Here is a 22,324-nt window from a genome sequence, read left to right on the forward strand (position 1 = left end):
GGGACCAAAGCCAAAGGTTAAGGTCAGGGTTAGACATGAATTGGTCATGGCTATGGTGAGGGATGAGGTTTTTGGTTAGATTGTCTACAATGAATGGAAGTCAATGCAAAGTCTCTCTTGCAAACCTGTGTGTGTGCGTGTGCGTGTGTGCGTGCGAGCGTGAGGCTGGCACACTCAGTGATTATGGCTCAGAGCTCCTCCTCTGCTCATTCTTAATCCCTTATATCCGCTAATACCGCAGCGCACACATGTACTCACAAGTACCAGCTGCTGTCAGACAACATACCAAAGTTCTGTGGGACGGAGCTACGTGTGTGGGACGCTTTTTATTGACCTCTGCGAAAGTCTGAGGAGAGAGAGAGAGAGAGGGAGAGAGAGAGCAGGTAAGAAGCCTGAAGATCCCTCCTCTTCATGTGTGAGTGACTGATCACCTGTGCACCTAAAAGAAGTTGTTACTGTCAGTGACTCTGGCCTCCAGTTATAATCCTGTCTGATGGATGTACCCTTTTAATCTTAATTGTTGATTTCTGAATTGCTTTGCTGAGTGGAACAGCATTGTGCTGATTAGAGTACAGAGAGCAGAGAGTTGAGCTGTGGTTAAGTTTACAATAAATATCTTTACAGACAATAATGACTTTTCCTGTTTTTCTGCTGGTGACATTTAACTGAACGGATTATCTTTCTCATGTTTTGATTGCTGTTCTTTTAATTTCAAATCTTCTCTCTGTTAAGCACTTTGTAAGTTATCATTAATATCATGTTGTTATTAATAGTTCATAAGAGACTGACGCTCTGCAGCATACAGCCTGTCAAAGTATCACTTGCAGCTCCTTTCTAGGTTTATTGTGGCCAGTTCCTGATGTTGATTAATTTAGTTGCACACCTTTCCCCAATCCCCATTATTTTAAAGCTCTTATCAACTATCTGCATAACATTTGCTATATTCACAATAGTCCATTGTGAAATGTTCACTGCTGATGCTTGTAAGTCTTTAGTTATCAGATGAACCTCAGAAACCAGATAAAGTGGGTGATCAGTATTTTTAAACCAGGGAGTGTCTGACTTACTACCGTTTGTGTGCAGTTCAAGGAATGGAGGCAAACCAGTTCCCATGTGTCGCTGACAGAACCGAGCATGTCCTATATAACATTAAATACCACCTCCTTGTTTCACCTTTCTCAGGGTTGGTGCTCCTGCCTGGGATGTTTTCATGTCGGTCACCTCCCTCACCGTCCTGTCATTTTCTTGTCTTTGCTCACACAGCTGATCGACATGGCCTCCCCCGACGACACAGAGGGCTCTCTGTCTCCCGTGGATTTTATCCAGCTGCAGCAGTACATGGAATGTAAGTTTAACTTGGGCACTTTACATCATTTCATCAGTTAATTGATATTAGCAGCATGTTAATACTACATGTAACACATTACTTGATCATCTGAAGGTGAGCTTTATTGATGCTCAGTCTGCCATCTGTACTTGCTGAAAATCTAAATATATGATCAGCTCATAAAACATATATTGTTTTAAATGATCACATTTATTTACATACATAGATAACATAAGAAGAGAGTTGGTGTGAACGCAACAGTTCCAGCAAGAAGACTTTCTTTGTTCAGCACAGGTGCATGAAGAGAAGTCCATTTTAAACATCTGTGCACACTTTGCTGCAGATACCATGAGAGAGGCAGATGCTCTAAGTTATAAATGGGACACATGGGACAAGATTTAAAACAACATACACTAACATAACTTTCAGCATTAACTGTTCAATTAAAGCAACTAATATTCAAACAGAGTGAAACATTGAATCTTACAATAATCATATTATATCAGGGTTCGTCGGGTACAATCTTTCCAGTAGCTAGGGCGTCATTACATAATCAAAGAAACAATTTTTTAAAAATAGACCTGAAATTTGTGAGAGACTGCTGCTAAGCTCTGGAGATCTGTATTACACAAGAAGTGAAAGCAGCAGATGTGGCTAAGTGGACATCATCATTATAAAACAGACGACTGAGGAAGTTCTCTTTCATGCACCATTAAATACAAAGAGACGTCACAGTGCGATGTTCTCTGGAGGCTCATTCAGCATCAGAACAGAAACACAAACAGCAACTCCAAAATGTAAGTGCATCGCTCTTGAGCTAATGCAGAATTTGATAGACCTGTTGACAGGAAACAGAAAGGGGCTAAAAATATGTTGCCTTCCACTGAGAGGCTTTGTTTGAAAGAAATGAAATGGGTCGGCATGCTTTTAGTGTTGGGGTAAAGAAAGGGGGGGGTATTTGCACTGTTGGATAACGGAAGAATGGATGATTACACCTGCTCCTCTCTGGCCCTTAAAAAAAGCTCTGCCATGTGTCAGCAGGGCCAGGAACCCAGATTTAATGCAGGATACACACAGTCCGTCCACGTCCACGATTAAGTGATGATCTCACATGTTTCTCGTTTTAGCTCAGCAGCCATGTAATCAATGTGTGGAACTAATGGCCGACAAAGAACACATTCACTCACCGAGCTTCTCTGTTCTCACTTGTACTGTGGGGTTTTTCATCAGGGCAGATTGATGTTCTGATGGCACAGGTTCACTTCAGGTGGCAGTGAATTTCATGTCCTGTCAACTGTTCTGTTTGCAGACAGCAATCTAAGGGTGAAAGATGTGATCAAGGAGTTTCAGCCTGGAGGTCGACTGGCCCAGCACAGCATGGGGAAGGTCAGAGACTGTCCCAGTAGAAACAGATACAGTATTTTCTGCACAGTTATACATGTGGATTAATTTTAGAAGTTCATTATTTCTTGATTGTTATAAATTTTATTGGAATGTTTCTGATGAAAACAATTATTGCAAATATCATGGGGAATTATGCATATTTCTCATTTCAAGCCCAAGTAAATATAAATGTCATTATTAATTTAATATAGGAAACTTAATTGTACATATATCTTGAATTCTCTGCTTGGTTGTTGACAAATTTCATTTCGTCTGCACTCAGAATTTTGCCTTCATTTAAAATGTATTCATTTTTCGAGTTTTTTTAAAAAGAGCATTACCCTAAATATAAATGTGACATTAACATATTGTTGTTGAGTCTCCTCTGACACCTGCTCTGATTTCCCTCCTCAGTGCGTTGACGCAGTGGGTTTCAGTCTCTTTCTCAAGACGTACCTTGAGGTTGATGAGTTTCCTGCGGATTTCTGCCAACGCCTTTTTCACTACTTCCAACGAATAGAGCAGGATTGCAGCACAAAGAGCCCACTGCCCCAAGGAGGTAAATCATTCTGCGTGTCTGAGCAGGTGTTCAGAGGAGAAGCACTGAGCTCAGATGGTGGTTGGGGGATGCAAGTTAGAATATAAAGCGATCAAAGAAAGACAATTGCTACAAACAGTTCCTCCTGTTGGACCCTTTGTCTGACACCCACATATTTGTTTGTCTGATGTTTTTCCTCTTGTAGTGCTGCGTCACAGGAACAAGGATGTAGGCGCAGCTATGGAGATTGGTGCACCTGTTCCAATAACCAGCTTTGATCAAATATGTGCTTTTCTTATTCCTGTTCTACAGTTCAATCAGGACCTAAAAAAAAGCAGTTTTGGCTTTAGTGATGTTATGATGATTCCAGTTTGGTCACAATGTTCTGCACATCTCTTTATTTTCAGGAGGGGTCTTTCTTCGCGATGTGTCCTGTTACTTCTCAGTGCTGGAGGAAGGACAGCCTCGAGAGAAGCTTGAGTGTTGGTTTGATCTTCCTTATCTACCGCACTTTGTTTATATATATATATTATATATATATGTTATGTTTATTGTGGTGTGTTGTGCACGCGTGAAAAATGAAGAAACATTAGTTGGATCACTGATTTTCTGTATTTTGCTTCTAGTTACTTTCAAACTTTATGACAAAGATGGCAACGGACTCCTGGACAGTTCTGTAAGTTCAAACTTTTCACAAATTCACAGAATATTTGGGATGCTTTCATAGTCACTCATAACACATGCACATTCATTCAACAGTTTGGTTTTGTTGAGAATATTTTGCGTTGGGGTTAATGTACAGAAAATAACAATTGCTGTCTAAAATATGGAGGTCTCAGGTGGGTTTAACAAACACTTAGGACCCCTTAGTGAGGTTATTATTGTGTCCCAATCTGCAATTTGACTTTTATTTGCAAATTGTTTAGTCAAATGTGTGGGAGCAGCACAGAAAGTGCTTCTGACAGGTAACGTGCATCTAATGTGCTGTATACTGTATATTGTTAAAGTTGTTGACACAATCACAGCACCTCACCCACAAATATGTCCTAATCATAATTCAAGGTTAGTTAATACATTTATCTTGATGCTCCTCCTTATGTTATTACAGTCCAGTAAATAGAAGCCAGCTCATGATGTAAAACAAGTCCTTATTCATCCAAAAGAAAAAGATATAAACAGCTCTCAACCTCACTTCACTAAACAAACAAATGAGGGGGAATTAAATCAGAAGACCCAACTGCACTTGGACTGAATTTACAGTTATAGTCTGCAGATAATTTCAGCAAAGGTCCTCACATTTGTTAACTAGTTTAAAAAGGATTTCAGTGATCCACAAGATTTTTAATTATATGGTGTTGTAAACCTGATTGAGTGGTTGCATTTGGATGTGTAGCACACATCATGATTGTCATAGGTTCCTGTATTTTGAATAGATAAGATGTATAAGGCCACACCAATGTCCACTGTGAGTGTAAACTGTGTTGTCTCTCCATCAGGAAGTGGATCGTATAATCACCCAGATGGTGCGAGCTGCTGATTACCTGGGCTGGGACGTGGCGGAGCTCAGACCAGTATGAATCTCTTTTTTTCATTTTAGAACTGGCATAATCTTTTAATTCTATCACAAAATGCTTGTGAATTTGCTTTCTGACTCGAAGAGAGCTTCAGTGCAGCAGCCGAGAGCTCCAGGAGCTCATGAACACGATATGCCACAGATGACCAATAATCAGGAGATGTGTTTGTGACTGTGCAGGTGCTGAGAGACATGATGACAGCCATCGATGTGGACGACAGTGGCACCGTCACACTGGAGGAATGGTTGAAGGGAGGCATGAACAATGTGCCTTTACTTGTTCTGCTTGGACTGAAGGTGAAAAACATCTTTAATGTACAAACCACATTTTAGAGTTTCAGTAGAGCTTTACATTGCTCATGCTCTATTTTCTGTTTTCCTTTGACAAAGTCCTTTTTAATGTCTTTTTCTCTTTCCCCCACCCACAGATGAAAGAGAAGGACGGGCAGCACATCTGGAGGTTGAAGCACTACAACAAGCCAACTTACTGCAGTGTGTGTCAAAACATGATGCTCGGCCTTGGAAAGCAGGGACTCTGCTGCACCTGTAAGAGCTCACAGCTGCCACTAGGGGGCAAACACGTACCTCATACATTGTTAATAAAACTAAACTAAGGGAGTCAAGTCTTTACTCGTGTTGTTATTTTTCAGGGTAAAAGCAGGTTTCCTGGGATAAGACTACATATAATAATAGAATCATAAGATCTGGAAGTGAAAACATTGTGTTGAGTTCCGTCACTTTTGTAATTTGGGTTTATTTTCCTCCCACAGGTTGCAAGTACACTGTCCACAATCAGTGTGCCAACAAGAATCCTGAACCCTGTGCTCGCACCTTTGTCAAATCCAAAAAGGAGATCGGTGTAAGAAAGCACAACAATACATTTTCACCACTGGTGTCTTCTATTTGTCAAAGCTTTTCAGTATTAAGTTAAACTAGACTCTCACCCAGTAGAGTCCCTTCTGAAACAGTATTTCAATTCACTAGATCCAGATTTTTATTTGCATCTGCAACAAATTGCACACACTGAGAACGAAATGTTGAAAAACAGCGTATCTCACAGTGTTAAAGAGAGAAAATATTATAATCCTGAATTTGCCCCTGATCTGGATGTTCACCAAAATAATGGCTTCTTTACTGATGCATACCACATCCTTGTGGTAATCCCTCAAGTAGTTTTTTACATAATCTTACTTACAAATCCACCAACCCACAAACAAACAGACAGGGGTGAGCACATAACCTCCTTGGCAGAGATTATATTACATTTCTCATGTTTTTAGTAGAATACATTCATGACAATTCTCTTGTCCCTGACCAAAACCCAAATGTCAGTGAGAGTGAACACATTATCAACAGAGAGCATTACGGTGCATTACTCAGTAATAAGTGCAGCCCATCAGTGTTTTGTTTTTTAAGTGCGGATTACAGCTGGCACAGTCTGCTCAGTACATCTGTTTAAATGTCCTAATTTTGCACGAACCCAGACAATGATTCGTTCACTGTCTTTTTAACCCCAGAACCGTGTCACAGCCGCAACTCACTGCTTCACAATATCATTATTGCATCTCAACAGTGAGCCGCCCCAAAATGTTTCATTTGCCATGGCACATTTTAGTTGCCGGTGCCCTTCAAGGATATTTGATTTGGTGACGCACGTCTGCCAAGTCGATGGTTATCCAGAAAGTCATAAATCTGCAGTCGTCTATAACTTTAACAGCGAGTCAATAATGATGTAATTCTTTCCTGCAGTCATTCAGGGCTGGATTGTTTTGCTGGCACCACAGTGGCAAACAATGCAATGGATTATTAGCATCTTAATACTTGTCCAGATATTATACAAATATTTGAAAACAACATTGGGTGATGGAGTCACTTATATGGGTGGAGAAATGGTGAAAATAACTACAATATCACTCAGAAGAGGCCCAGCAGTCGCAGTATAGTCAATCAAGCTGCACTAAATTGCACAGACTCACAGATATCAGTTCCCTTAATGTGCCTGATTTTTTTCATCAAGATCCATATATGATTCCCTGGGAAATTGGTGAAATTCCTTGATGCACTCCCTGATCTGGATCTGCACCAAAATATAATGGATTCTTCCCTGACTCATACCACATCCTTCCACCAGGTTTCATGTTTGTAATGCTGATAACAGCCAACGCACAAACAAATGCTCCTCGGGGGGAGTTAATTTGTGGGTTACATCGGTGGGACCTCACCTCTGTCTCCCCCTCTGTGTCTCAGGTAGCGGCTCACGACTGGATCAAAGCCGACTGTAAATCTACAAAGTGTAAGATCTGCCACAAGAAGATCAAAACTTTAGCAGGGAGGCGTTGTGCGTGGTGCCAGGAGATGGTGAGGATTGTACATGTATACTATATATATGTATACAGTAATGCATGAATTACATAGAAACCCTTCTTTCTATGTTCACTGAATCCTGTTTCTTTTTAAGCGTCATGATGAGTGTATTTACTCTGGCTCGTCGTCCTGTGACTGTGGGCCACTGAAAGATCACATCCTGCCTCCGTGGGCCATATACGCCGTCTCAAAGGTAAAACTAGAGTAGTACTCTCACTCAGTAGAGTGCACACGTCCGCCAAGGCCCAACAGTCCTGCTGATTTCAATCCAACTGCACCAAATGCACACATTTATCGATATCAGGCCCCTAAATATGGCTGAAAATCTTGACATTATTTCTTGACAAATTCACAATTTCTTTTGACAAATGGCCCATTTCACTTTAATTAAATCCACTCCAAAAGTTCAGGCCTTCCTTCTTGGCCCATACCCCAATCTTCCACCAAGTTTTATTAAAATTGGTTCAGTAGTGTTTGCATATTCCTGCTAACAATCAGACAAACAGCGATAAAAACAATAATGAGCAGCTTAAGCACAAGATAAATATCAATCCCATAATTTGGCTTAAGAAAATGTAAAGATTATGTATATTATTGTTAGTTAATAATCTGTTTAATTAACCTTTGATTCCTTCAGGAGGAGGATTCCAACCTGTTGAATGTTACCTCTGATGGCCACATCCTGCAGGTCTGCCTTCATCTGATCTTCCTACATACTTAAAATATATTTTTCAGCTACACACACGTGTCTTCTCCGCGAGTTCTCTTTCACGTTCTCTGCCCAAACTAACATCTGCACATTGCTGTTTCTGGCAGGATCTCCAGTTTTAGTGATTACTCATTATATTTTTCATGTTTAGAAAGATTATACTAGTGTCTCTGTGGTCTATTCGGTTCAGATCAGTCATGGACAAACACAACATTGGTGGGTTTGTCTGCATCTGCACAGAAAAGCTCTCTGATCCGATGCTTACGGTTTAGACTTTATATTTTTAGTATCAGATACGATAGATAAAGCTTGAAAGCTGCTTGTCTGTTGTTTGCCTCCAGACAGAGAACAGTAATACGACAATGATAAGAAGTTATCACAGCCAGAAAAGCAGCGTAATCCACTTTGCTACTACACGTGTTCAGTATGTCCCAAACCCCTGTATTTGATATATGGCTGAATATACTACTTGTGTTTCTAATTTGTTTAAAGACATATTTTAAAGTATATTTTTGAACATTCGTTGCAAAAATATTTCAGTTGAATAATTTTACATTAATAAAATATCTGCTCTTGCCATTACAGTATGTGAGAAAAGCAACTTTTACTTTTAGTGCTAAACAGGACACAAATGGACTCAGCATTATAAAGCAACAATATGAGTTTGAACAGTGATGATGATGCTGCCTTAAAGTTTTAGGAATTTTTCAAATAAAGTAAAAAACGTGAACACAACCTGTGGTAGTAGATTGAATGGTAGCATGTGTCCACACAGTGAGACGTTGCTTTACCAGATGAGTTAAATAATCCTGTATCTTCTTCTGTTGCACATTTCTTTTCAGATCGCTCCACTTCCAGACATCCATCCTGTGTTGGTGTTCGTAAACCCCAAAAGTGGAGGAAAGCAGGGTGAAAGGTAAGCAGCTCAGAGTCTTGATAATGTTGGGAGAGATTATCAGTATAGGAATTTAAAACATATAACTGTTAATAAAATATGTTATCAAGCTTTATGTGCAATATTTATACCAAATAATCTGTTGATATAAGTTTTCCTCTCAGCATTCGTGTATTATTAATAGTTCCCCTATGATTCCCACCCCTGGTGTAAATATATGGTAGTTTTTAGACGAAGAATATTTCCCCTTTGAGTTGATTACGTTTTCTTTCCTTCTGTGTCTGTGTTTTCTGCAGAGTGCTCAGGAAGTTTCAGTACCTGCTGAACCCACGTCAAGTGTACAACCTGTCCAACGGAGGTCCTGCACCAGGGTACACCGCACTTTCACTGCCGTGGGCCTCGCAGTTTGTCTGTTTGTCTTTTCGTCACGTTGACTTTGACTTTCATCTTTTAGACTGCACTTCTTCCACAATCTGCCGGACTACAGGATCTTGGTGTGTGGAGGCGACGGCACCGTTGGCTGGCTCCTGGATGCTTTAGGTACAGCACGTCCTTCTGGGTTTCAGTGAGCAGACTGAGACAACCGTCTCCGAGGCTAAATGATGTGACCTGTGATTTCAGACAAAGCAGACCTCCAGGTGCATCCTCAGGTTGCCGTCCTGCCTCTAGGTACTGGGAACGACCTGGCTCGCTGTCTACGCTGGGGTGGAGGTAAAACCATGAATGCGTTACCTCTAAACCAAAACTAGTATCACCCAGGATTTGGCACTGACATCAGGGGCATATGTTGTGTAATCACCCTGTTTCTATTTGTAACTCCATGGAAGGCTACGAGGGGTCTGACCTGAGGGACATCCTGAAGGAGGTCGAAGGCAGCAAGCTGATCCCCATGGACCGCTGGAACATCCGGGTGATACAGGAAGACTCTGAAGAGGCGGGAGACCCTGTGCCAAATGAGATTATCAACAACTACTTCTCTATTGGAGTCGTGAGTCTCTACAACGCACACACCTCACATAATAATTGATTGATTTATTCAAGCCTTCAACGGATATCTATCTGCAAAAAATCTTTTAATTTCTTCCTGTAATAAACGTAAAGTATAATATATTGCTTCTAATCTGATTTGACATGATTGTGCTTGTGTCCATGTGAGCAGGATGCTTCCATTGCTCATCGTTTCCACTCCATGAGAGAGAAACACCCCCAGAGGTTCAACAGCAGGTGAGGAATTACATTACCTGTGTGAGTGTTTTCCTGAAGAGTGTAACAGAGATTAGGTTGTTGTTGTTTTTTAAATCAGGGACAGTGAAGTTCTTTTTGTTTTCTTTTTTTTTTTTAAGAATGAAGAACAAACTTTGGTATTTTGAGTTTGCCACTTCTGAGACCATCTCTGCCTCCTGCAAGAGGCTAAAGGATTGTCTCTCGATTGAGGTGAACATTTCTCCTACAGTCATTCTATTGTTTCACCAGTACCAATGATATGCTAACGCTCAAAGTCTTGCTTTAGTTACGTTTAAAGAAAACAACCTGTTATTGTGCCTCCACCAGTGTTGTGGGAAACAACTGGACCTGAGTGGCCTGTCACTGGAGGGCATAGCTGTCCTCAACATACCCAGCATGCACGGCGGCTCCAACCTCTGGGGTGAATCCAAGAAGCCGGATGGCTTGCCAGAGGCGGAGCTCAGTGAGGTCATCACTGATCCTGATCTTCTTAAAACGATCTCACAGGGTGAGGCTTCAGTAGTTGGGCCGTCTCTACTTTCCGAAACAACTTTACACACAGAGTCCAAATATTATCATTGGACCCTCCCTGACTACTTTCAGGCAGATGTAGTCAATCCTGTCGACTCTAATACTGATTTAATCTCTCTGTTCTTCTGTGTGTTCCTTCACTCTGCAGACATGAGCGATAAGCGTTTGGAGGTGGTGGGGCTGGAGGGAGCTATGGAGATGGGACAAATCTATACTGGACTGAAGAGCGCTGGGCACAGACTGGCACAGACGTCTCAAATCACCATCAGGTTGTGCAATTTTACCTATGGACAAATATGTCAAAAATTCAGAAAGTATGCAAAAGCATACACATCCACTATAGGGGCTGAACAGAAACAAACAAAAAAGAAGACAAGAAATGTCTGCACACCAGTTGAGGCTCCCAGAAGCTTTTTATTTTCTTGTGTAACATTTTGGGCACAGGCCCTTCTTCAGACCTCTGCCTGAAACTTGGGAGTAAATTAAAATCTTTATTTGGAGCCTCAACTGGTGTGCAGACATTTTATTCTTCTGATAAATATATCAAGAATACCCAACAATCTGTTCCTGTTATTTTATCCGTCTCCTTGTGGTCCGGTGTAAACACACATTTGGACATGATGATGGGGCGGCTGTGGCTCTGGAGGTAGAGCGGGTCATTCACTAAAGAAAAAGGTCGGTGGTTCGATCCCCGGCTGCGCCTGTCTTCATGATGAAGTGTCCTTGGGCAAGATACTGAACCCCATTGCCCCTTAGGGCTGTGCCAACAGTGTTTAGGTGATGTGTGATGGAAAAAGCACTGCATATATATATATATGTACATATATATATATATGTACATATATCCTAGTAGCAGTGCATGGACATGTGTGCTAATGGGTGAATGTGACTTGAAGTGTAAAGTGTTTTAGTGTTTGTTAAGAATCTCTATATGAATGCAGTCCATTTACCATTTACTGTGTTCACATATAAATGATACAGAATGATTAAATCTCACTGTCTCTCCTCTGTGTGTGCAGGACAGTCAAAGCTCTGCCCATGCAGATTGACGGGGAACCATGGATGCAACCTCCTTGCACTGTAAGTGTAGTTCAGGCTCAGTCATTGTGTTTTGTGTTTAGAATATTTAAAGACATTGGTAACAACATTGTACTGAGCTACTTCTTGAGCTCAGAAAGGAAACGTAATCATACAGATAACAGCAACATTATTTCCATGATTGTAACGCAACATTGTCTTATAATAATCTACTGTTATAGATCCACATAACCCACAAGAACCAAGCGAACATGCTCATGGCTTCACCGACCAAACCATCCTCGTTCTTTCACCTCAAGTAAAGAAGTGTCTCCACTGCGTCCTCCAGTCTGCAGAGGGTCACAGCAGACCACCTGTATAATCATGACCAGGATGCAGCATGTGCATTTTAAGAGGATTTTGATTGCCGAGTGTGTAGTTGTGTGTTGTTATTGTAATTTAAGTGTGTACGTGTGCTTTGCACTTAATCCCTGATATGATTCTGAACTAAGTCAAAGTAAAGACACCTTGCACTTACCCAGTAACCCTCACTGCCATCGTGTGCCAACTTAAATGTAATGCATCTGTTTTTTGTGTTTGTATATAAAAGAATAGAGTGTATCACACATGTCTACAGTATATAATGAGGAGTATATATCTACTTCATTCATGTTGCATTAGCTTCTTCTGTGCTAAGTCAAATTAACAGTGGTGTCTTGTTGAGTCTCACCTTTGCTCCCTAATGCAGCTTTGTTCTGGACGACAGCAGCTTAAAGCAGCTCACCTTACTCTCCATGATCTGTTCAGATGTCTGTCAGTGTCAAAAAATATATATAATATATTTATTCCAGTATCTCTTTTTCAATGTTTCTTAAATACATGTTGATACGTGTACTATAATGTACTGTGCTCCCAGATTTACCAAGCTGTGCAGAGCAGCCTCTTGTTGTATTTAATACACATATACGGTACTAGACATAATTCATATCAATTTCCTCTGTGTTGTTGTTGTCCTGTAACTTTGCAGCATCTTTGTAGCAAGCTCCTCCTGCTGATTGGCCTTTTTGAATATGTTCACACAATATACAGAAATCTAATAAAATATCATTGATTCAAATTGTGACAAATGGCAGCATACTTAAAGGTCACAGCGCTACACCTGCTTTCAGCAAAATAGAAGAAGAGGATAAATGCATGTTAAAAAACATACAGTAAAAAACAATGTGTAGCATTTTTCTATGTTGACCTTTGTCAGGTCTCAACAGTGCTTGTATTTCGTGGTGACTTGTGTATTTATGTGAAGTTTGATTTTGATGCAATGTTATTTTTCATGCATCCCACTTATTGAAACCATAGGTAGCATAATGCCTAAAGCATGAAAACAAACCTTTGGATCAAAGTGGGAGGAAAAGCAGGACGACTAATCCAGAGGGTGTGAAGAAAAGTGCCAGCAGCAAAGGTTTTGTTCCTTGTACATCTAATGCGTGTGTGTGTGTGTGTGGGCGAGAGAGACGTGCTTGCACACTTGTGGAAGTAGCGTCAGACATACAGAGTCACTCATCGTCACTGCACGATTTCTTTCCATTTAAAGGAGGTTTTTCTAAGTTGGGTCTCTTGGGTAAATAATATTATAAATATTATGGTAAAGACCTGTATGAAAAGTGCCCTGAGATAACTTATTATGATTATGGTATGATCCCTGTCTCTACAAATAAACTTAATTGACTAATAGATGTGAAATCTAGTTGGACCTGCTCTGAGTACAAATCATCTGATGTTGACACAGCCAGACTGAATGATTTCAGGTAAATGTCACTCATCTTGTCTGGTCAACAGCTTTTTATCTTTGTTATGCTTATTTAAGTAAACACAAGGAACTTAACCAAAATAATATATTTTCAAAGTTAGACTGTTTTGTTATGGTTGTGATGGTCAAGAAATAAACTGTTATCAGTCTTCAGGTCCATGAAAGGCCTAAATCACCAAATAGAACTACAACAGCAGTACTTTAGTAGCAAAGTAGCAATATAACATTTAATTACTCTATATAGCACTGGATAGCTGAAGCTATAGTGATACATCATAATATTTACATTATATTTTGTACTGATGTGCTAAAAGATAAAAGAAATACATTTTGCAGACAATGTTTGTCGCTGTTGAGAGGATCTGAAATACTGTACTTGAGTAAATGTATTTAGTTACTTTCCATCTCTGCTACACAAGGCACCACTGTAACCATCAGCTGATTAATTTGTTGACAAGCTGACAAACGTTCAATGAGTCGTTCAGCGTCAAAATAAGAAAAACATTGTGTTGTATTCATTGCCTGCAGGTTTAAATTTTACAGTTAAAAAACTTTTAACAGGGCTTACGTTGAAAGACACATTAATGCTGTCTGTGCAGTTCTTAGATATGTTGGCATGTGTTTGTTCTCATGTGACCGAGAACAAAAAAGAAAGAAAGATACGTCCAGTCTACAGTGATTCTATCTTCTATTCATACATAAAGCAGCGTTGTGTTTACAGCCCAGTGTGATGATGTCTGTTCACTCCTGACCTGGAAAGTCTCATTAGCTGCTTCAGAGAAAATCTCAACCTCTCCACACCTTGAATGACCCTTCTCACTTTCTTCATCCTTAAATAAGAAACAGGATCACGTCCAAGCGTCCCCTGAGACGGTTCAAGTGTTAGTGTGCGTTGTTTTTTTTCCTGGTAGTTGTGGAGAAGTTATGTCACGAGGGGTATAAGGTGATGCTTAAACTGATGTTGACAAATGGATGTCTGCAGCTGAGGCCGTGACATGCATAGTGCCAATTGTATGATGATGACATTATGATTGTATGAAGTGGTGTCCGACTTCACATCTCTTGAAGTCAAAACGTAAATTGCGCCAATTTTCATACGCGGGAGGTCAAAGTAAAGATCTTTGTTCCAGCTGAGGATTGATCATGTTAGTACACAGTCTGTCGCTAAACGGATTTTCTACAATGATCATTTGTCGTGAAATTAACGCAACATAACCATCATTCATCACCATTCAAAAACTGATACCTTGTCTGATGACAAAAAGTATGATCCATCATCATATTAATGACCAATTACTGATTATTCATCAATTTATGTTACTTTTGAAGTTTAGAAGTCAAATATTTTCCTCAATCTATTTATTGTTGGTTTATAATAATTATTATAATAAAAGGCAAAATAATACAAACATATTGGGTTCAAAGTAAATTTTGTATTTACCCTGGAAACAACAACTTACGTAGATGTTCAAATTTCCATGTTTTGATTTGGTGCACTATTTTTTTAGATGACGTGAAATGTGACGAAACTTGTACAACGGATAATAAACATAGCTGTTTCCAGGGTCAGATTGACCTACATAACGACCTACATCTGAACTTTCAATCCAACATGGTCGCAAAATGTTTTTAAAAGCTAATGAAGCTCATATGATGAGATGGAAAGCCCCAGAGCAGCTACGAATGGAGCTTGAGATAAGGGTGTTTTAGCAACTGTAAAAACATGAGTTAAATCAATATGGAGAGTCAAAGTGTTCAGTGTCAAACGAGTGATAAAACACGATGATGATGAGCGATAAGAGAAAAAAGGATATTATCTTTTTCAAACATTTAACTTCACTAGTTACATATTTTGAAATGTGTTAAGGAGTATAAGTAAAAATAAAAAAATCTGTGGGTTGTTTACAGTTAAGATGCTGATGATTTCTTTAAGTTTGTTCTTTATTATCATTCAACTTAAAATATATCAGTAACAATAAAGGCACGTTGTAATCAAAACATGAAATAATATTAACAAGACTGAGTGGTTGGGAATAATAAGAAAACGTGAAAGAGGCGATATATTAATACCAAAACAAAAACACATAGAGTAGAAGGATGGATCTGGAATTCGTGTGCAAAGATACTTGCAAAAGAAATTGTGCTTCTTGGAGTTTGCAACATTTCATGACAATATTTCTTGAATGGTCTTATGTTCAAGTATCAAATATGCAGGAAAAACATGTGTTTGTTTTTAGGGAGAGATATTTGTGTGAGATTGTTTCTCCCAAACTCTGCCTTTTATTCCTTCTTTTCAAACACTCAGTTTTAGGTCTTCCTGTCTTAAAGATGTTTTTTTTTTTTTTTTTGTACTACCAGTTAACCAGTGCTGGATGCTCTCAGGGGGTTTCCTTACCCAGTATGAAAACACAGGTCATACGAACGAACCCTACAGGTGTTTCCTGCGTCCTCCTGAGATAAGATCCCTCCCCTCCGTGCACAACCTGTAGATTTCCACTCTCACCACGTCTGTACCTCTGAATCCAGGCTATTCTTAGCTCGTTCCATCCAGTTATAGCCCCACGTGAGCGCCGCTGTCGTTGACGGGTTATATTTAGCACGCACTATCCCCCCGGCTCTTGCGTCAATGGAATCCCGTGTGTGCGTCACACGGAAGAACGTCGGTGCGGAGCGCGGCGCTGATTGGCCCGCGTCCCGGAAAGTTCCACCGCCCCGTTCACCATATATGGGCACGGACCCGCCCTTTCGTCGACGCAGCCAAAATAAAACAAGAGTGTGTGAAGCGCTCGGAGTTTGTCGGTGTGACCCAGAGTTTGTGTGTGTGTCAGTGTGTGTGGATGAGTGTGGATCTGTCTCACTGAAGGCTGGAATAAATGAGAACGCTTCACCATCCGGATATTTACACGAATCAGGTGAGTGACAGTCTGATGTTTGTTTGTTTACATCGGGGGGCGACGTCAGTGCTGATGTCACTTTGCCTGTAGACGCTCGACTTTATGTCTTAAACTGCTGCTACTACAGTCTGCTGTAAATCATATTTAAACATACAGGTATGTACACTTCACCTGGTACAACCAACTAAAACTAACCACAGCAGCCTTGTAATAAACCCTCTATTCATTCTTTGTTGAAACTTATTATTTCCTTATTATCACCGTTGATATAACTGAGTGTCATTCAAAATATTACAAACTATAACTCACCATACAATCGCAAAAAACTACTTCAAACTGACCATAAACACCACTGACTGAATACTAGTTGTATCTATGTGCACCTAATGAAACTGTCATGTAATGATGATGGAAACACACATTCTTGCTCTATGATAAATAGTACTTAAGAGTATGTATGTTTTGTTATTAGTGAGGTTAGTTAATTAGTGAATGTTAATCAGTTACAAAAAAGGATATTTTGTGTAACTGATTAAATGACCCCTCCTAGTAATAATACTGCTGATGATACTGTACCATGAGTACTTTATACAGCTGATAATGACTAAGTGTAGTGTAAGCTAAAGCAGCAGCTGTCCACTGGACATTCTCAAGTAAATAGTTCACAGCTCTCTTTGTGTTTACATATCAAAGATTTTGCTCGTTATGTGTTTTATGCAGGGGGCGTGTTACTGTTGCCATTTGAGAGGACGTAGGGAATAGGGTGTATATTTAGAAAATAAAACACATGTTGGACATTCGAGTAGAGTGACCTCCTCGTAAGTCAAACTTAATTGTAAGTTTAGAAAAAAATAACTCAACAGTTTGGTTTCTTGGATCAGTCGAGTGTTCTTGTGAGACGCGGAGCACATTTTGTACTAAAAAAAACCCATATAGTGAGGAAGTTACCACTTGTGGATACACGTCCATTCACCCAACCATGCACACGCACACGCACACGCACACACGCGCACACACACACACACACACACACACACACACACACACACACACACACACACACACACACACACACACACACACACACACACACACACACACAGAGGCTTTGCCACCTTCCCCATCTCGGCTGGCATACAGCCCACCCTGAAACACAATCCGTAACACTCCCTGGTATAGTACCTGTGAGAGAGGGCTGCCCCCCAACTGAAGGAGGTTGCAGAGCATTAACAGCCAGTAACACTATATCTGGGAATATCGGATTCCTCAGCTGGACCACCCTCTGCATTTTCAGTAGAGGACTCATTGGCCCTGAAGCCAGAGAGATGGCATGTTGGGGAAATGAGACTGTGCATGCTCAAGGCGCTAATGTAGGCTACTGTTTGGGTGGGTATAGATGGAGGATTAAAAATTAAAACCTGAAGGATTAAACCAGTGTCTTAGCTCCTTATCAGTGCCAATATCAACAGTGCTTATTTTCAGTTGCTAATTTGTTGTTACGTTTTTGTTTACAATGCATTTAAATACATCAAATATTTTTTTTAAATTAGACATTTGCTGAGATCGTATAACACATATTTAGTATATATAAATGGAAACCATATTTATCTTACAAAGACAGACATCAGGGTTTATTTTCATCCATAGTAATTGTCGCTGTGTTCTCTCTCCTAGCGATGCCCTGTGTACAAACCCAGTATGCATCCCTGCCCCATGACACCTATTTCAGCCCAGAGTTCTTGAATCCTGACCTCAGTGCCAAACTGGTGATGGACATCAGTGGCCAAAAGGACCAGCTGTCTACATCTTCCTTGCCCAGCATCAACACCTTGGTGGGAAATGGCTATGTGGGGGAGTTTGATGCTTATTCCTGCAAGATTACCACCTCTCCTCCTGCCTCCACCGTGTCATTCAATCACGTCATGGTAACTGAAAGCTCCAGCCCTCAGGTGCAGAACCAGGCCTTTAAGCTGGATGATCTCCAGGTGTACGGCTGTTACCCAGGCTCCTTTGCGTTCAGCTGCCTAGACGAAACGCTGTCGTCTTGTGGCTCAGACTACTATGGCAGCCCAGTTTATGCGGCTGCCTCTCCCCCGACACCAGGCTTTCAGAACCAGTCTGCACCTGCCTGGGATTCCCCTTTTTTCAACTCCTACCCCTCGGCACCCCCCTCCTCTGTAGCTGATAAGGTCCCCATGAATCAGCAGCTCTCCTTCTTCACCTTCAGCCCTGCACCGGAGCAGCACTCTCCTCTGGGGCAGCATCAGGATGCTCAGTCAGGCCAGGACGACCCCTTCTTCTTGACTCACCAGCAGCACGTCTCTCCACTTCATTGTGGCCCCATGTCCCTGGAGCACAGACCTCATGAGAGCCCCAGGATAGTGGAGGGGGCCTTGGTGTCCCCTAAAACCCACAACCCAGGATCCAGTGAGGGCCAATGTGCAGTTTGTGGTGACAATGCTTCCTGTCAGCACTATGGAGTCCGTACCTGTGAGGGCTGCAAAGGTTTCTTCAAGGTAAACAGATGAACTGCAATTTGCAGGTTAATCCTATGGTACAACTGGGTATGTAATACAATAGACCAGCCACCATTGAGGAGAATAAACGGCCTAACACTGGCTGATATTAACTTAACACAGACTTAATGGTATACAAGTATTGTTTTGAAACAGTGACACCCTTATATATTACATATCTTAGTCTCAATTCCATAAAAAGCTAATTTATGGTATTTTTATTTTAGAATTTTGCTTATGTTATGTCTATATGAAAAAGATGAATATGCACTGATATATTATTAGGTTTTCACATTGTAGATATTTATAGTCGGACTAAACTACTGAGGCATTCAGTCAAATAGCAGATTCATATTAACCATTTACCAGTAATGCACCAGCTTGTATTGCCTTAGATACATTTTACCCCAATGTCATTTTCAAGGACATTGACTGAATAAAAAAAATGGTTTACTTGACATAAGATAGTAGTGATACTTATTGGTGTGTTCCAATAATTTATCATATAATATATGTGCAGAAATATGAACTGATATGATAATGTAATTTTCTTCCATGTTCAACAGCGAACTGTACAGAAGAATGCAAAGTACGTGTGCCTTGCTAATAAAGACTGTCTGGTGGATAAGAGGAGGAGAAACCGCTGCCAGTTCTGCCGTTTCCAGAAATGTCTCGTGGTGGGAATGGTCAAAGAAGGTAATACTTGTCAAACTCTCTTAAAGCTTTCAGTGACTGGTGATGATTTAGCTCGTGAAACCAATGCTAGAAATGACACATGACATGTGGAACCGGAGCCTGAGACTGCCAACTGCAGAAAAAGGGAAACTGATACAACAGTTTTTTTTTCATGTGGTGGCCATGTGAGAGTCACAAACGTGAACTGATAGTGTTCCTCTCCTCTTGTATGTCTCTTATAGTTGTTCGCACAGACAGCCTTAAAGGTCGCCGGGGTCGTCTGCCCTCTAAACCCAAGACTGTGGCCGAGGCTTCGTCCACGACCCCCAGTGTCAACATCATTTCCTGTCTCGTCAGAGCACATTTAGACTCAAACCCAACCACTGGAAAGCTCGACTACTCCAAGGTAAATCTCAACAGCCTGTCCAGAGCTTAGACTGGTTACATTATGCAGGATCAAAATAAACACAGCAAACAGTTCACTGAAAATCACTTCAGTAACACAGACCCTTCCTTTCTGCCCCTCTGCAGTACCAGGAGACAGTGGACGACCTGAAAGAAAAGGAGGACGCTGGTGACATTCAGCAGTTTTATGACCTGCTCACAGGCTCCTTGGACGTGATCAGAAAATGGGCTGAAACCATCCCAGGATTCACTGACTTCTGCACTGAGGACCAGGAGCTGCTCCTCGAATCTGCCTTCGTTGAGCTCTTCATCCTCCGACTCGCTTACAGGTTGGTTTCTTATGGTTCAGAAAAAAATGATGTCAACAGTTTTTTCACTGTCAATGCTTTGATCGTACTAATGGCTGAAAATCTGCACAGGTCTAATCCAGAGAAGAGCAAGTTAATCTTCTGCAACGGCGTCGTCCTACACCGACTGCAGTGTGTTCGCAGTTTTGGTGACTGGATCGACTCCATCATGGATTTCTCCCAGAGCCTTCACCGCATGAACTTAGACATCTCATTGTTTTCCTGCCTTGCAGCGCTTGTTATCATCACTGGTGAGAGAGCCTTTGTTGTCAGTTTCACTGCATATGAATATTTAAAACCAGGGCTGTGTTTCTTATATGAGCATCTTTCGCACCCAGATCGCCATGGCCTCAAGGAGCCAAAACGGGTGGAGGACTTCCAGAATCATCTCATCACTTGTTTAAGGGAACACGTGAGCGGAAACGGATCAGAACCAACCAGGACCCAACCCAACTATCTCTCTCGTCTTTTGGGCAAACTCCCCGAACTGAGGACTCTGTGCACACAAGGCCTGCAGCGCATCTTTTACCTGAAACTGGAGGACTTGGTCCCGCCTCCACCTATTGTGGAGAAGATCTTTCTGGATACTCTGCCATTCTGAAACACTCATGAACACAAATGTTTAATTTGTAAAAAAGGCAGACACACAGGAGGAGGAAGGCATCTGACGTGAGGTTTTATCACTGAACTCTACTGGTGAACCTTCTATTCTCACACTGACCTGTGTGGCACTGTTCAAGAGACCATTATTTTTCTAACATCAAGGTTTAAAACTGGAAATGGTACCTGTGTGAGGACATAGACATTTATTTCAGTTTTGTCATAGACACAACTGAAATAGTATAAACCGTTCAGGACACAGTTTATATATATTTTTGTGTGCATTTATAAAATGACTTTATTGCTGTGCTTTCTGTGTGAATGTTGCTATGCAGCTGAAAAAAAGACATGGGTATTTGGGTGGATGCAATGCAGTGTTACATACTCAGAAACACACTAATTTCTTAAAAAGCATGTTTTTGAAATAACTTTCTGACCCCATTAAGAATATGAGGTAGTAGATCACAGAATCAAAAGAACTGTGGACTCCTACTTTATTATCACAGTTTCAGTCGTAATCGTGCTCCTGTGGAAGGTCTCGGACCAAAGTTTACTCTTATTTTGATACTATCAGTGACAAACCTTATTGCCTTTAGCTAAACATAGTGTTCCACCATAACTCTTGTGCTGCCATCTTGCAACACCTTGTAAAGGCTGGTGCTGGCAGAGGTCCTGTTAAGCAGCACGTCCCTGTAGTAACAAGAACAAAAATGGACTTGTTCATTGAAAACGCAAAGTGCCTTTTAAAAACCCTCAGTCCACGAAACCGCATTGAGCGACACTAAGTGCATTTTCATTCCAAGCATTACATACAGGCAGCTGCACAAGTTACAGACATGAATAAAATATGTCACCATCTGATCTCCTCTATGATGAGTATGATTTCAGGTCTGTGTCAGATTAATATTTGAGTATCAAAGTACAGATTGACAGAGTTTACAATACTTGAATACTCACTACACACTGATAAACTGGATGAGCATGAAGTGATGAATGGTGGTTATGGATCTTCAAGAATTAGAAGTTTTAACTGGAGCCATCCATGTTGAGATTAAATGACAGAGCTAGAGTACACAAGGAAAAATCCCACAATGATTGAAGCATCCACAGACATCTTATGTTTGACCTGAACTGATCCTTACAGCTGTTACATACAGACACTTCATCTTTCATATGTTTCCTCACCTCTGCTGTCTTCCACATTCTTCTGAATCGTACTGGTTTTTTATATGTTGGATTTATTTTTTACATTTTCCATCAAAATGAATTAAAGAAATGCAGTATCTTAAGTGATCACAGAGACGAGCAGCTACGGGCACTTCATTCACATTGTTCAGACAGTAAGAAGGATACATCTTTCCCCTACTGTGTGAGGTTTGTTTGGAACATGTGTGTGGACCTTTACGAAATATATATATATATATATATATATATATATACTACCAGGGCTTTTGTAAAATGGTGCAAAAGAATTCAGAGACAGAGAATATTTGATAATAAATCTTTTTAAAAACAAACC

General features: G+C 40.7%; 2 protein-coding genes across 3 annotated transcripts; both read left to right on the plus strand.

Moving 5' to 3' along the window:
- Positions 1 to 201: 201 nt before the first annotated feature.
- dgkab (diacylglycerol kinase, alpha b) lies at positions 202 to 12,679 on the plus strand. Of its 2 annotated transcripts, XM_034584891.1 has the most exons (24): positions 202 to 383; positions 1,264 to 1,345; positions 2,637 to 2,713; positions 3,125 to 3,269; positions 3,656 to 3,730; positions 3,875 to 3,924; positions 4,745 to 4,819; positions 5,002 to 5,118; positions 5,250 to 5,367; positions 5,592 to 5,680; positions 7,069 to 7,179; positions 7,280 to 7,378; positions 7,823 to 7,873; positions 8,737 to 8,810; positions 9,086 to 9,160; positions 9,244 to 9,329; positions 9,411 to 9,500; positions 9,617 to 9,777; positions 9,949 to 10,013; positions 10,133 to 10,223; positions 10,341 to 10,521; positions 10,693 to 10,813; positions 11,564 to 11,624; positions 11,804 to 12,679. In XM_034584891.1, exons 2-24 carry the CDS (start codon positions 1,273 to 1,275, stop codon positions 11,882 to 11,884), a joined length of 2,166 nt encoding a protein of 721 aa, XP_034440782.1. In that variant the 5' UTR covers positions 202 to 383; positions 1,264 to 1,272; the 3' UTR covers positions 11,885 to 12,679. The 2 variants fall into 2 exon arrangements, with proteins under 2 accessions (XP_034440782.1, XP_034440783.1); XM_034584892.1 differs by lacking the exons at positions 202 to 383; positions 1,264 to 1,345; positions 2,637 to 2,713 and having other exon boundaries at positions 3,130 to 3,269; positions 3,454 to 3,730.
- Positions 12,680 to 16,133: 3,454 nt separating this feature from the next.
- On the plus strand, positions 16,134 to 22,085 carry LOC117761201 (probable nuclear hormone receptor HR38). Its single transcript, XM_034584897.1, has 7 exons — positions 16,134 to 16,280; positions 17,937 to 18,778; positions 19,345 to 19,474; positions 19,696 to 19,859; positions 19,985 to 20,187; positions 20,278 to 20,456; positions 20,544 to 22,085. Exons 2-7 carry the CDS (start codon positions 17,939 to 17,941, stop codon positions 20,804 to 20,806), a joined length of 1,779 nt encoding a protein of 592 aa, XP_034440788.1. The 5' UTR covers positions 16,134 to 16,280; positions 17,937 to 17,938; the 3' UTR covers positions 20,807 to 22,085.
- The last annotated feature ends 239 nt before the right edge of the window (positions 22,086 to 22,324 follow it).

The sequence above is a fragment of the Hippoglossus hippoglossus genome, chromosome 5, assembly GCF_009819705.1.
Source record: "Hippoglossus hippoglossus isolate fHipHip1 chromosome 5, fHipHip1.pri, whole genome shotgun sequence".
Classification (NCBI taxonomy): domain Eukaryota; kingdom Metazoa; phylum Chordata; class Actinopteri; order Pleuronectiformes; family Pleuronectidae; genus Hippoglossus; species Hippoglossus hippoglossus.